The following is a 15,137-nucleotide window of genomic DNA, read 5'->3' on the forward strand; positions in this document are numbered from 1 at the left end:
AACAGGATGCTTGACCAATCCTGGCCTGAACTGTGAAGTCTGCATTAGTGGTCCCTTTATGAGTACCTTCCCAGGCGCCTTAAATATCCAAGACTAGATGTTGTCCAAAACAGAATAATTTAGTTCTATCTTCTGTTGATATCAGTGCTTCAAGATACAAGACTGATTAGTATTTACGGTAAATAAGAAACTGTGATTACAGGAAACTCTACCCACACAGAATTTGAATCTTGAATAGTTGCACTGTCACTGCAGCACTGACTTGGGAAGAGCGTGCAATACTCATTACAAAACTAATCCTTTATGGGTTCCGGAGTAACGTGCTACTCACCAAAATAGTGCTTCAACACCCCATCAGGGGTAACAAGCGCTATATAAATGCAAACCTTTTTTCCCTCTTCTATCCCTCCACTATCCTTATCACTCCAAATAACTGACTAATATCCACCACTGAAATTACTTTCATATTTCACTATACTAATTCACCACTAATCCTTTATGGGTTGCTTGAGTAGCGTGCTACTCACCCAAAAAAAGCGCTTCAACACCCTATCAGGGGTAACAAGCGCTATATAAATACAAACCTTTTTTCCCTCTTCTATCCTTCCGCTATCCTTCTGAATCCAAACAATTGACTTACCTATACACCACTTAAATCACTTTCATATTTCATTATTCCTGTCTTCCCGACCGCGGAGACCTGAGCAACATGGCTGATGCCCGGTGGAGCTGTGAGATAGCCGTAGAGGAGATTGGCCCCGGTTCACCCCCTTGACCATCATCTCCCAGCCGGACATTGCGCATAGTTCACCTTGTCTCCCCGTTGTGTCTCAACTCCCTCTCTGGATTGTTTCTATGCCCTCCCCCCTACCTTCTTCTTTTACTTCTATCCTCGTAGCCTACACATCTATTCTAAACTGTTTTTCCCGAATGTTGAGACCTGAGCAACATGGCTGATGCCTGATGGAATTGCTAGACAACTAATGAGGAGATTGGCCCTGGTTTCCCCCTCGACCGTCACCTACCCAGTCAGACATTGGACACAGTTCTTCCTCGTCTCCCTGCTACGGCTCCTTCTACCCCTCCTTTCCTATAAATCCTCTCAACCTCGTTGTTTGTTTACTGTACGTTATTACGATATTGCAACTGATGCAATTTGTAACGCAATGTTCCTCTGTTATAAGACTCTGATACCTACGGGTCTAGCCAGCGCTTTATAATCATTTTGATGTACCTCCTAATGCAACGTTCCCATGGTTAAGTGCTCTGATACCTCCGGGTCTAGATAGAGCTATATAACCGTCGCAAATCAAATAAACTAAAAACTGGTTTTCCTGAGACCTGAGCAAACATGGCTGATGACCGGTGGAGCTGCTTGACGGCTAATGAGGAGATTGGCCCTGGTTTCCCCCTCGACCGTCACCTACCCAGCCGGACATTGGGCACAGTTCTTCCTCGTCTCCCTGCTACGGCTCCTTCTACCCCTCCTTTCCTATAAATCCTCTCAACCTCGTTTTTTGTTTACTGTACGTTATTACAATATTGCAACTGATGCAATTTGTAACACAATGTTCCTCTGTTATAGCACTCTGATACCTACGGGTCTAGCCAGCGCTTTATAATCATTTTGATGTACCTCCTAATGCAACGTTCCCATGGTTAAGTGCTCTGATACCTCCGGGTCTAGATAGAGCTATATAACCGTTGCAAATCAAATAAACTAACAACTGGTTTTCCTGAGACCTGAGCAACATGGCTGATGACCGGTGGAGCTGCTTGACAGCTAATGAGGAGATTGGCCCTGGTTTCCCCCTTGACCGTCACCTACCCAGCCGGACTTTGGGCATCGTTCCTCCTCGTCCCCCCGCTATTACTCCTTCCTCCCCCCTCCCCCCTCCTAAGGCTTATTGAAACATTGTTTATGTGCACTGTACCTTATTATGCTCTTGTATCTGATGTACCTTGTAACTCAACGATCCTAAATGTAAAGCTTTCTGATACCCTCTTGGGTCAAGTTCGCGCTATAGAAAACTTTATAAATAAAATAAAATATTTCACTGTTCTAATTCAACACTAATCCTTTATGAGTTCCGTAGTAGCATGCTACTCGCCGAAAAAGCGATTTGACGCCTCGTCAGTGGTAGTAAGCGCTATATAAATGCAATTACAATTGCTTAGCAGTACCCCAGTTCAGTATCTCAGTCCAATTACTCAGTTGTTGTGTGGAATAATCCATCCATTGGTATTAGTTTGCCAGGCAGATAACAACCGACCAATGGGGCACACTCAAGAACATCTTGTGAGGTGCATATTTGAAAGTAAAGTCCCAATATTTTAGTTGAATGAAAACATGCCGCCAAACAAATTTTATGAAAGGAAGTATGTTAGGCCGATGAAAGCATAATCCTCCAATTATTACTTTCAACATTATGGCGGTCGAATCCAGTGTCCCATTTCCAGATTGGGATTATTAGTAAGAGTGCTCTTTTTTTAAAGAGCAGAATAATCATTTCAAATTTAATTTTTTCCAGGTCACCCTTGTCCCCCCCATTAAAGAGGTTTACCTATTAATTTCACACATTGAACTGCAGCTCAGAACCTCTCCACCCCTTTGGCTCTAGGTTAGGCCATTCAGTGAAGATTTTTAGACTGTAAATAATGCAGTGTTCAATGTTTGGTGCCACTCCTATTGAACATTTACTACAAATGGGTTCAAGGCCAGACAGCGGGAAATAATCTAAGCATATGAATTTTTAGAAGATGGCAATGCTTATGAACTGTAGCTACAGGAATGTAACCTTTTCTGCATTGCAATTAATAGTTACAATATAGCTTATCCAAAAGGACCCAGCATTATTATATTACCGTTCACCGGACGTATTCTTCCTCTAAAAGGCTTCTTATGTTTTCCTTGCTTCCCATGAAGCATTGTCTGTATTTTAATGTAGTATAGATTATCCTTTGACAGTTTGAACAGACAAAGCATCCATATTTTCACTTTAGACCGTGCAGGTGTGATCAATTAATACAGTGCTATCCACTCAGTAAATGATTTGACATGTTTGTGTTCAGTCGCTAATCTTTGCGATAAAAGATGCTTGGTGGACAGCGCTTCCAACAGACCAAGTATGTTCAGGCTTGTCACGTTTGTACAGAGTATGCTCCCTTCTCTCAGGCCATCCAAAATAGTCCATTTTAAAACTATCATTCCCACTTCTGCTTTTCTTAAACATACTCCAGTTTTGTCATTGGAACTTAGAATTAGTTTCATCACAGGGACTAGAATAACTCATACATTTAATCAATCAACACGTTACCGATGTTTTCTTATCAAAGCGCTTGAACCCCAATATGCTTATGAGAGTTTGAAACTTTATTAAATCTTGTTTGGAATTTTAGGAAGGTCATGTGCTCTGTTTAATATTGGACTAATGGTTGAGGACAAATATGGAGGTAGTGTCCGCTATTCCCACATGGTGCTGAAAAGGGCATTTTCTGCTTTCTAAAGCTCCATTCACCCACCACACTACATTTACCTACCCAGATATCGTGACATCCATGTTTTGGAAATATACATGAAACCATTACTGATGAAATATATTGGTTTGAGATGGTGTAAATTATCCCTTAATCAGCTGCAGAAAGCACCTTAATCTACTAGGCAAAAGAGTGTAGCCGTTCTTCAGATTAATATTCATGAATGTTTTTGCCAACAGAATTCCTAAAAACCAGGCTCAAAGAGTTGCATAAACTCATAATGGAATGCGACCAATGAAATCCATTTAGTAAAATATTTTGGATGAGCTAGAGCCTTCCAGGAAGGAAGAGACGTGTCTTCCTTTCTGCAGACATGAGGCTTTTTAGCTGGCACGTTCAAATTAAAGAGAAATGTAACTGTTTGCTTATTCATTTATTTCAGATCTGGAAAATTAAACTAAGAAGGAACTTTCAAATGGCAAACACATTTAATTTGATCTTCTAAGAAGAGGTGCCAGAAGACATTTTCAAGACCCAAAGAAAGTCTGTTTTTAAGTGGCTTGCGGTTGCATTTTTTACACTGGTTTCTGCACTGATGTCGAGCCCAGAAGCTGCCCATGATTCAGCCACGTGAAATTATTTTTGAATTGTGTTTCCTTTACCTCTACCCAGGATGGTTGTGCGATTAAGTGAATTTTTGTAATATTTTGAACAAGGGATAAGGAACAGAGTGGTGGATTGTCTCTCAGTTTACAATTTGTAATACTGACCGTTGTTCTTTTGTTTTTTGGAATAAAGTGAAAGGTGAGATGGAATTGTTATCCTCGCAGTGTTTTGTTTTTATCTGGGCTGTTTGCCTTTCTAGCTTTCTTTGCGATAACAGTTACAGTCAAGATTTGAAAGTTGATGAATGTGAGAGGTGAGTGAGAGCCAACTGGAATGAATCGCTTGTATTACTTGAAAAATGCACAGTTTTACATAAAATGAATGAATGTTTTCTATGCTGTTACTTAGTTTTTTATTGATTTGATTTCTGATTTGGCTTTTTTTTTTTTTTACAGAGTTTTATATAGCGCGAGCTTTACCCGAATCGGCTATCAGAGCGATTTACATAGCACCAGTTGCATTACAAAAAGACACATTCATTTTTTTTCTTAAAGAAGTGTCGGAGCCGGTGCCTGTAGTTTTCATGATTATAATCTCTCCTTGCAACCTTACATAGGAAGTTATTCTGTACCCTACTAACATTTGATCTCCCAAGATACGTGTCCTCCAGTTAGGTTTATTTTTTTCTGAACTGTACTAATAGTATTTTCTGAGGTGGAACATTTGATATATTCAACCTTCAGTCAAGGAATCTTCATTGACAGCCATGGCGTTTTTAGGTAGTTCTGAATCCCAGAATATTTACTACATATATTCTTCATGTTTTTTAAAGATGCATTGTTGAACTATGAAAATACACTATGGACTATCTGATGGCTCTATTTGAGAAAAGCGATTTGTTTTTCCCTTTAAAAATAGTAAATGTATATTTAATAATACAGTAATGAAAAACTAGGTTTTTGACAATAGCATTTATTAATGAAAAAGAAATTGTGAAGGATGCATCTTCCTGCAGATTCTTCACCTTAATTTTCCCTCCAAGCTTCAGGCTGGGCCAGAAAAACTATTGTGCCTCCAGCGCAACGCCAGAGTTTTTTCAGCAGCAGTGGCCATGCTACTCTCAGTTTCTGCATTATCTGTTTAATCAATTAGGGCCCAGAACTTTAAAAGCAACTCGGACACATGTCTGCAACAGTTCCAGGGTTTAATTCTCGTTGCAGATGCAGGAAGATGTCATGTGAGTTCGAAAAGGACATCTGCTAGTGGAGTCTGGAATTGGACCACCACATCTGTGCCTGCGATTCTTGTGCCTCCTGGCACCAGAAGGCTATCAGGGAGTGGGATGCCAAGCTTGGTTTTGGTTAAGGCATGTAGGATGACACCCACGCTCTCTCCTTCTCCCACAGGTAAGTCACCTGTCAATAAATAACCTTCCAAAAGATTTTCCTTAAGAGAACCCCACAAAAAGCAGCACAGGAATTTGTCATCTACTTTTGTGTGCAAATGTTTCAGATCCCAGCCCTTTTTGGAGTCTTGGTCCATTCATAAACTCCGGACTCTTCCTAATCATTGAACAAGATCCGACATTGTCAAAGAGCGGAGTTTCCTAATCTGTTGACTGACCATACACAAGTCGAAGCTTACTGGATGGCTATTTTGGATCTGTTCTGTATGGCTCTTGTACTTTCTAGAACACCTTCCAAGAGAGAGCACATTCCTGGGGCCTTCTTGACTCGGTGGGTCCAACACTGTTGCCTCCCACAATGATGCTGACCACAGAGCTGTTGGCGCTCTCAAATATGTCCTGTTGTAGGAAACTGATCATGCAGCAAGATAGAAAGTTAAATTGAACTTCATGGATGATCCTTTTTCAGAGTACCTCAATACGGGCCAGTAATGCGCCTCGATGGAGTTGTTGTTTTGCACTGATGGCCTTGCGATTCCTGGCAAGGATTATGACCGGACAGAGTATTATTATTTAATGCTTATTACCTCCTTCTCTCATTATAATACTAATGCTAGGTTACATCTAGGGTTGTAAAATGTGGGTGGCGTGCACACTTCATCAGAAGGGACATCCCACATCTCTCTGGCTCTGCTTCAGGCAGAGATATTTTCATTTTCAACTGTGTAGTTCAAAAAGCAGCTGAAGCCTTTGAACTGAATCTGTCCTCTGTGAAGGTGAAATGTAACATTTTGACAGATCTTGCACCCCTCCTTCTCAGTGATGGTCCTGTTGTGACTACTAGGGAGGAACCCTGTTCAGCCGCAGCAGTTCACACACTGATAGCTTGTTCTGGGTAGCTTCTTTTTTTTTTTTTTTTAGGTTTCTCCTACCCATGAGCGCAAGCTGTCTGCTTGCAAAAGACCTATTGTGTGCTTACTAAGAGCTTATAGTGGGCTTACAACCTGTCAATTGGTTACCATTGGTTGGCTTTATGACCAGTCATGTGTGCTTGTTTCTTTTGTGATGGCTTGCCTTGTACTGCTTGTGTTTCTTTCCCCGGGACCATTCATTGCCTTTTGTCCCCACTTTAGGAGACTTGTATCCTTCACTGCTTATTTTTAGGAAACTACTATTTTATTTTTGGTTAAGCACTCCATTAGGCGTGCATGTGGTTCCCAGCTCTCTCCCTCGTGCTTTTTTAGGTCGAGCCTAGACGAAAGCAAAGCGAAAGCTTTGCTGTCTAGGTCTCGACAACTTATGTGATCACTTTTGGGGGAATGTGGACAGCAGACTGTCACGAGCTTCTCCTGCCGGAGATTTGACCTCGTGAACGCGCACGCTTTCGCGTTGGTAAATGCACGCAGGCACACACACTCACACACACACGCGCGCGCGCGCAGGCAGGCAGGCGCGCACACACACACACACACACACACACACACACACACACACACACACACACACACATACAGGCAAACTCACCCGCCCCTCTTGTCCCTCGATGCCCCCCCTCACCGGCTCCTCTCGTCCTGTCCCTCCGTGTCCAGACTCCGCAGCCCGCTCCGTTGTTTCTCCGCCCCTTCAGGTGCGTGTCACGCCTCTCCTTTCTCCCGGACGGAAATCCTATTTGCGTGTCAGGCCTCGTTTTCACCACGCATTTTTTTTGTTTTGTTGCTGGCTTGTTCTTAAATGTTTACATCCTGTCACCAGAGCGCGAAAGGGAAAGATGGACGGCGTTGTGATCGTGCGCTCGGCGACTCTTATGGGCTGCAATTAACCTTGAGAACTGCGAAATGGAGCGTCTTGGCTGGACTTTAAGCACGGGTGACCCCGCAGTTGGTCCGCTGCATCGGGGGCTCGTGATGGAGAGAGACTGTCAGCAGCGCAGACCGGGAGATGCTGTTCAGAGAGAGCCCCTTAATGCATGGAGATTGGGGAAGCCAGATATATAACTTACATATTAATTAAACGGGGCACGAGACGAGTAGTATCTCGACCCCGGAGACACCTCACAGTTACTACGGTGCCCCTCAGAGTAGTAGGTGTTATTAAGCGCACGTTAGTCATGCACCTGCTCCCAAATGTATGCACGGAGCTCAGCTGCCTACAGAAATAATGGTGCATTTAATATTTACATTCCGTATACTGGTGTTAGGATTTTCCCAGCGCAAAACAATGTCCCGCTTGAATCCGATATCCATGAGGGCCTCACGGGCATACCTTACTCTGAGAAGGAGGGCTGTCCTGGTCCGCGTGGGCCCATTCTTATGTTCTTCTAATCACATTGGACCTTCATAGCTGCATAACATTGATGGGCAAACTCCAAAACATACAGTTAAATAATGAATATATAAAGACGTTCACATTAACTTCTGAAGTCCAACCTAAAACAACAAACACTGAAGGAGAAAATGAAGGCTCAGAGCCATCGGACAAGAAGTTTTTCTTTGGCATTTTCTGTAAACATGCGCGATATTTAAGAGGTGTCACACACCCATCTGAGTAATGAAAACATAATGACGTTCGTTTTACAGTAAGTCTGATCCTGGGAGCACGGCAGAGCTGGGGCACGGCCCGATCGTGGGGTGTGAAGCGTAAAATGAAAGCGGCCGCACGAGCGCCCGGGCTGTCATTAGTGCAGCCAGCACCGCTGATGAATGTAAGGAGCTGCTGTGCGCTCGGCCTTGAGGCTGTTGCTTCGCGTGCACTTGCTCCCCGCCCCCTCTCCGAAACCAGAAGGTGCTGCGCGTCGTAGGCAGTTCTGGGGTGGAGGCGCAGCCGCTGCATATTCACATCCGGGTGGCACGAGATGCGACTGCACAACCGCCCTCTAATTGTGTGTCATTAAAAATATCCGCAGCCAGATGTGGTTAGGAAGACTCAGGTTATCTCAAAGTCACGATGTGTTAATTTATTACTGATAAGGTATGCAGCAGAAAAATAGCGTGCCCAGTGATTGGTCGGTGAGTTCCACGAAAAGACACCACACAAAGATATGCCACACACCGAGGAAATGTTTGTGAAAATCTCACAAAAGCAAATAAATCGCGTACTTTAAAGAATTTGCCCATCTGTGAATGAATTTCTGATTTTCAAACTGAACTTTGCAGGTTAATTTCAGCGGTACCTCTGAAAAACAGGGGTCCTGAAGGGTCTCAGAAACAAGGCTTGATATATGCGTATGTTGTCAGCGGTGTATAGGTGCACAACAAAGTGACCACATGTCCACCTCTGCTTATGCAATGACACCAGAAAGTCCTAATGCACCACTGGCCTCTGGAGCACTTCTGCGGCAGGACTGCAGTGCTCCGAGACAGGTCAATACCTGCATTTACACAAGGCTAATAGTTTACATGACCTCAGAGAACGACTGGGAGCAGTTATTGGCATTTCTGAACCTTTCCCTAAATGTGTGGTAGTTTGCGATGGTTATAAATAATCACACACCGGAAGTTCTTGTCAGACCATGGCCAAGATGTTCCCAGGCCTCTGCTCCCATCCATCTAAGCCCATCTCTTACCACTATGGCACAAACAGGAAGTACGCTGTCAGAAAGGTCACGTGCTCCCCCTCCTCGTGCATCCTGTCTGTCTACCAAATGGCCTCACATCGGCAGCGAGGGTATTCACATTGTGTCCCTCACAGTCCCACCAGGAGGGAATCTTGAGTGTACAAGATACATTTTGGCCCACGTTTAACCATTTCAAGTTCTAGTTAGCAATGACTGTTATTTGTGTAAACTGGGCATTAGGCCATAAGCTTTTCATTCTTTTACTTGCCACATTTGTCTGTCACTTTTTTGCCTTGATTCTTTGTGCACCTCCACCTCTGGTTGTAACCTTGGGTCACTGCCTGGCTGCTAGTTCCGGATTTCTTAATAGGCAAAGTAGGCCTCGGCCTAAGGGCCCCACTCCTTTTAGGGGCCCGTGACAATGGATCAAAGTATAACTGAAAGTACATAAACCAAATACATCAGATCAGCTCCACAGAACAGTTTGTCTCTTCAAAGCTCATCTTCTGGCAGCTTTCAGTTTGTAAAAAAAAATAATCAGGTGCATTGGTTATTAGGAGATAATTTTCAGGATGGGACGGGTGTTTGGCGAAAAATCAACTGCCTACTAGGGTCCTCCACAGGGTTTAATTCAGCATTGCTGGCTGTCGGTAACACGCGCATGCCTGCAGATTACTCTTCTATCTTTCTTGGTTAGACCTCGAAAGAGGATTCACTATGGTTGAAGTCCTCCCCTGTATGACTAGTTCAGTTTCTCACTCATCAATAGGACTCTATGATCTATTAGGATGCTGGCCTTTATCCTTCCCCCACCCATCCTGGAATGATCCCATTAAAGGACATTCACACTGGCTGCCTGTAAGCCATCTGTGCTGGGGGCTATCACACTGTTGTTTCTGGGTGGACCCTTTGGCCGAGATTTACTAAAAAGTCCTTGAGGACAGAGAACCATAAAAGTCTCCAGCACTTTGTTGTGCAAATTCGAAAAAACTGCACTGCACCAAACTTACAAAACATTGCATGTTGATGATGTAATTGGCCGGCTTACAAAACAAGCATTTGCAATGCAATAGGTCTCGCAGTTGTGAGAGTTTGAGCTATTGGCATTGTAAATGGCAATGCCTTTTATTTACGTGTTGGTTTTTAAAACATAAATGAAAGGCATTGTCATTTACAATGCCAATAGCTTAAACTCTCGCAAATGCGAGACCTATTGCATTGCAAATGCTTGTTCTGTTAAGTACTCTTAGAGTGCACGTTTTCCATCTCATCTCTCCCTTTTGTGCTTCTCCATCACCCCATGTACTCCATGTTGGTCTCTGTCCCCTGTGCGCCTTTCCATCTCCTCCCACCACCCGGCTTCCTTTTGAGTTTCATTCCCCATACATGCTCCCCTCGCCTCTCCTGCTCCTCCATTGCCCTGGGATCCTTTTTATATCTTGTTTTAATTTATTTTTTCTAGGGTGGAGTACCCCACCGCTGCTGGCCCCTTCGCCTTTAACAAATGGCTTTCACGCTACTTCAAATATTTTTTATTTAGAGATCCATCTCTGATCAGTTAATACAAAAAAAGTGGCAGCTTAATTTAGTTTCGTTTACATGAATCAGTATAGCCTCGCTCCTGTCCGCCTCATGCCAGCTTGACATCTTCGAATCCCTGCCAAGCTTGTACTCTTTCTATATTTATCAAATTATTCCTAACTACACGATTTGGGTGTCTGTGCTAAACAAAGCATCCGCACACACCATAAGTGCTATTTGACTTTCACCTTCATCCAATGTTGTCTGTTTCTTTCTGTGAAATGGCACTTAAAGCATGTTCTGATAGAGACATCTAGCCGCAGATTCCTTACCTTTGAACTTCCAGGCGTCAGGCTGCATCGAGAAGATTTTTCTTAGCAATACCCTTGTGCGCCAGTAGGTGGTATCGGTCGACTGTGTGTGATGTCGTCTGCGTCGGGCTTGCAGTGTTGTGATGTCAGCATCGTCAATATAACCACTACTATGGCGTACTCTGACCAGCGCAGATTTGTCGAAGAGAGCTAACCCCTGTCATTTTTAGACTGACTTTTGACTTTTTGTAGACTCCTTTTGGTGTGTAGGATGTCTAGTAAGAATCCCTCTGGTTCAAACCATGCTGCACCTGTCATCGCGCCATGTCGGTCATGGACCCCCACTTAGTTTGTCTCTGGAGTGCAACCACAACACAAAATTGTGTACCAATTGCCAGGTCATGGCGCCAAAGGGTTTGAGAGAGCGGTCCCTACAGCTGATTGTGGCCCAGTGTCCGGCACCATGGAGGTCGCCTCGTTGATCCCGGTCTGTCGAGAGGAAGATCCGAGCACCGCTCCGGTCAAAGTCAGGTAAGAGGCACCACAAAAAACACAAGAAGTCAGTGTGCTTTGACTTTGCCCAGCCCGTCTCTGTACGAGACGAAGGACTCTGTGTTTGAGGCCCCACTCTACAGAACGATGTCTGGATTGGCTCCCTGTTTCCCTGCCTTCCCAGGTCCAGAGCAACCCACGCCCAGCTTACAGATTTTTATGATTCCTTGTGCGCCATATTTGAAGGGCCTGACCCTGCCGGCGCACCTTCTAGCCCCGCAGGCTCAGATGACGGAGGACTACCCGTCTATTCAGCGACTTCGGCTCCAGCCATGGCCTCCAACTGGACCCGTTCCCGGATCCGGAACAGCGCCCGTCGCACCTTCACAACAACCTTCCCTGGCGCCATGTCCACCGTTGAGGTTCTCGCCGACGCCCTCTGGCGACACATCCTCATTCCCGACGACACCGAGCCTGTCGGGTAACCTCAGAGGCCGGCGCAGATGGAGCCGTACTGCTCCATGCCATTTAACCTGCCCTATTCTGAAGGGTTAGGAATGGATGAGGAGGATTGGGAGGGAGAGCATGATCCCTTAGAAATCACGCAACCACAAGACGTGGACTGGTATGAGGAACTGGGGGATGCCAGTGGAATCTCCCCAGATTCTGGCATGCTGTCTCCACCTAACCTGGCTAATGAGGCGGGAGCATCATTTGCTATGGTGGTGCGTAGGGCTGCGGAGGTCCTGGACCTGCAGCTTCCTACTGTGGCAGTCAAAACTAACGTATTGAAAGAGGTCCTGCAGCTTGGTGTCTCCAGCTCGGCACCCTTGCTTCCTTTTAATGAGACCTTAACGGACGTCCTTCTCGGCACCTGGTCCAAGCCCAGCACAGGGGCTCCTGTGAATAGGACAATTTCCCAACGCCATCTCCCTGAACCAGGTGACCCAGTTTCCCTCACAGCCCATACCACCCCACAAAAACTGGTGGTTCAAGCTTCCACTTCAACTCAGACAGGTTGGTGTTGCAAATAGTCCGAAAGGGCTACTTCCTCCCCTTCAAGACTACCCCTCCATCTATGCCTCCAGTGTACAATCGGCTGACGGAGGATCACCTTGCTCTACTCCTCGAGAAAGTCAAAACGCTCTTGGCCAAGGGAGCTATAGAGAGGGTTCCTGGGCCAGAAATAGGCTGTGGTCGTTATTCCCGCTATTTTCTGGTCTCAAAGAAGGACGGAGGCCTTCGTCCTATTCTCAACCTCTGAGCCCTCAACTACTTCCTCAAAAAGGAGAAGTTCAAGATGCTCACCCTAGCTCAGGTTCTGTCTGCGCTGGACCCGGGAGACTGAATAGTAGCACTGGACTTGCAGGATGCCTATTTTTATATCCCTGTCCTGCCTGCTCACCATTGCTACCTGCCGTTTACAGTGGGCCACAAGCATTTTCAGTTTGCGGTGCTCCCCTTCGGCCTCACCAGCGCCTCTCGGGTGTTTACAAAGGTGATGGTGGTGGGTGCAGCCCATCTGTGGAGATCAGGGGTTCCAGTCTTCCCCTATCAACGACTGGTTGTTGAAGGCAGGCTCGTCCCAAACAGTCTTCTCCCACCTCCAGACTATGGCGAACCTCCTGCATTCACTGGGGTTCCATAACAGTGTGCCGAAATCGCAACTAAGTCCCTCTCAGACGCTCACTTTCATTGGGCGGTTCTAGACACGTTTAGTTTTGGGCCTATCCTCCCGAAAGGCGACTCCAGGATATTCAGGCTATGACGCTGATCTTTTAGCCTCTATCCTGGATTTCAGGGAGAATGACTTTGCGGCTGTTGGGCCTCATGGCCTCCTGCATTCTGCTGGTGGAACATGCATGGTGGCGCATGCAGGCTGTGCTGTGGGACCTGAAGTTCCAATGGGCTCTGCATCGAGGAAATCTCATCGACCTGGTTCAGATATCAGAGGGCACTGCAAAAGACCTGCAGTGGTGGCTAACAAACCGCAATTGGGTCAGAGGCAGACCCCTCTCCCTTCCCTGCCCATATCTCACAGCAGTGATAGATTAGTCCCTTCTGGGATGGGGCGGCCATCTGGGGGAGGTGGAGGTCAGTGGACTCTCCGGCAAGAGCCAGGCTCAATATTAACCTGTTGGAGCTTTGGGCAATCCGATTTTCACAGAAAGCCTTTTTACTAGGGGTGGGCGTAGTTCGCAAAGTAGCGCTATACGTAGAGTACGTAAAGTGCACTTCGCACTACGCGAACTGCGTAGTAGCATGTTCGCACTGTGCAAGATGTCATTTTCAATGATTGCACAGTGCGGACTAGCATCCGGCACTGTGGAATCATTGAAAACGGCATCTTGCACAGTGCGAGCTGTACTTTTCTGCCGCTCAAGTAGATTTTTACTCGAGCAGCAGCTTTCTCAACGCGGACTGGTAGTTTCTCATTGCGAGCGATCGCGAGCATGCGCGACCACTCTCAATGAGCAACCTGACCTCCCCGCGTTGAGAATCTCGCCGGGAAGTTTATTTTCCATGCTCGCGATCAGCAACATCAAGTTGCCGATCGCGAACAAGGAAAAAGTCTCGCGAGGATGTCATTTTGCTTGCTCGCAGTCGCCAACTTGACGTTGAGGACCACGAGCAAGCAAAAAAAAATGACTGCTGCACTACGCTACGCATGTTTGCACTGTGCTACGTACAGTTCGCGTAGTGCGAAGTTGTGCAAACTACGCAAGCGTAGTGCTTTGCCCAGGGTTACTTTTTACCATCCATCAAAGGAAGGCAAGTTCAGGTGTTTGCGGACAACACTATCTCCATGTGGTATTGAAACAAACAAGGCGGAGTGGGGTCGTGGACTCTCTGCCTCTGGACTTGGCTGGAACAGCAGGGCTTTTTCCTGGTGGTTCACCATCTGGCCAGTTCGCTGAATGCCAGAACAGACAAACTCAGCCGTAGGTGCCTTACGGATCCCGAATAGTGTCTCGATCAGCCGTGGGGAGAACCTTGGTTAGATCTGTTTGCCTCAGAAGAGAGTAAGCAATGTCAGCAGTTTTGTGCATTGGAGTTTCCAAGGCGGCTCTCGCTCTGCGCCGCTTTAGTTGCAAGGCCTCCTGTATGCCTTTCTGCCCATATCACTCCTGCTCAGAGTGCCCCAGAAGATGAAGAGAGCCACCAAGCACAAGTTCTTCTTGTGGCTCCAGATTAGGCAAGAAGAGTTTGGTATCCCGAGCTTCTAGATATGAGCATCGATCCTCCGATCAGGCTGCCCTTTAGGGAGGATCTTCTGTTGCAGCAGCAGGGGAGGGTTCTCCACTCAAACCTGTCCACTCTCCGCCTCTTTGCGTGGAGATTGAATGGCGATAGTTGACAGCTTTTGACCTTCCTCCCGAAGTCTGCAAGGTTATTCTGGCAGCCAAGCGTCCCGCCACGAAATCAGTATATGACTGCCGATGGAATACATTTTGTAAATATTTAACCGAATGGTCTATTGACTCCTTATCTGCCTCCCTGGCAGATAACCTCCCGTTTATATTTTCCCTGGCCCAGCAGGGCTCTGCTTTGGGCACTTTAAAGGGCTACGTTTCAGCCCTCTTGGGCCTTTCTTCTGCTGCAGGATTAGCCTTCACTTTTCAAGTTCCTCTGGTGCAGAGATTTTTGAAGGGGTTACCCCAATTGTTCACCCCTTCTCCTTTTCTTATGCCACAATGGGACCATAATTTGGTCCTTACTTTCTTGATGTGAGCACCGTTTGAGACACGTCACAACTGTCCTCTACATTTAC

The 15,137-nt window shown here is 45.9% G+C and overlaps 1 protein-coding gene across 1 annotated transcript in view; it reads left to right on the forward strand.

The window, feature by feature from the left end:
• The window catches only part of RPN2 (ribophorin II), a 205,515-nt gene extending 201,223 nt beyond the window's left edge, over nt 1-4,292 (forward strand). The window contains exon 17 of the mRNA XM_086932228.1: nt 3,920-4,292. Within this exon, the coding sequence (XP_086788354.1) occupies nt 3,920-3,938 (19 nt within the window). The 3' untranslated portion in view covers nt 3,939-4,292. The remainder of the gene's footprint in view (nt 1-3,919) is intronic.
• Nucleotides 4,293-15,137: the final 10,845 nt, after the last annotated feature.

This window comes from Lissotriton vulgaris, chromosome 7, assembly GCF_964263255.1.
Source record: "Lissotriton vulgaris chromosome 7, aLisVul1.2, whole genome shotgun sequence".
NCBI lineage: Eukaryota > Metazoa > Chordata > Amphibia > Caudata > Salamandridae > Lissotriton > Lissotriton vulgaris.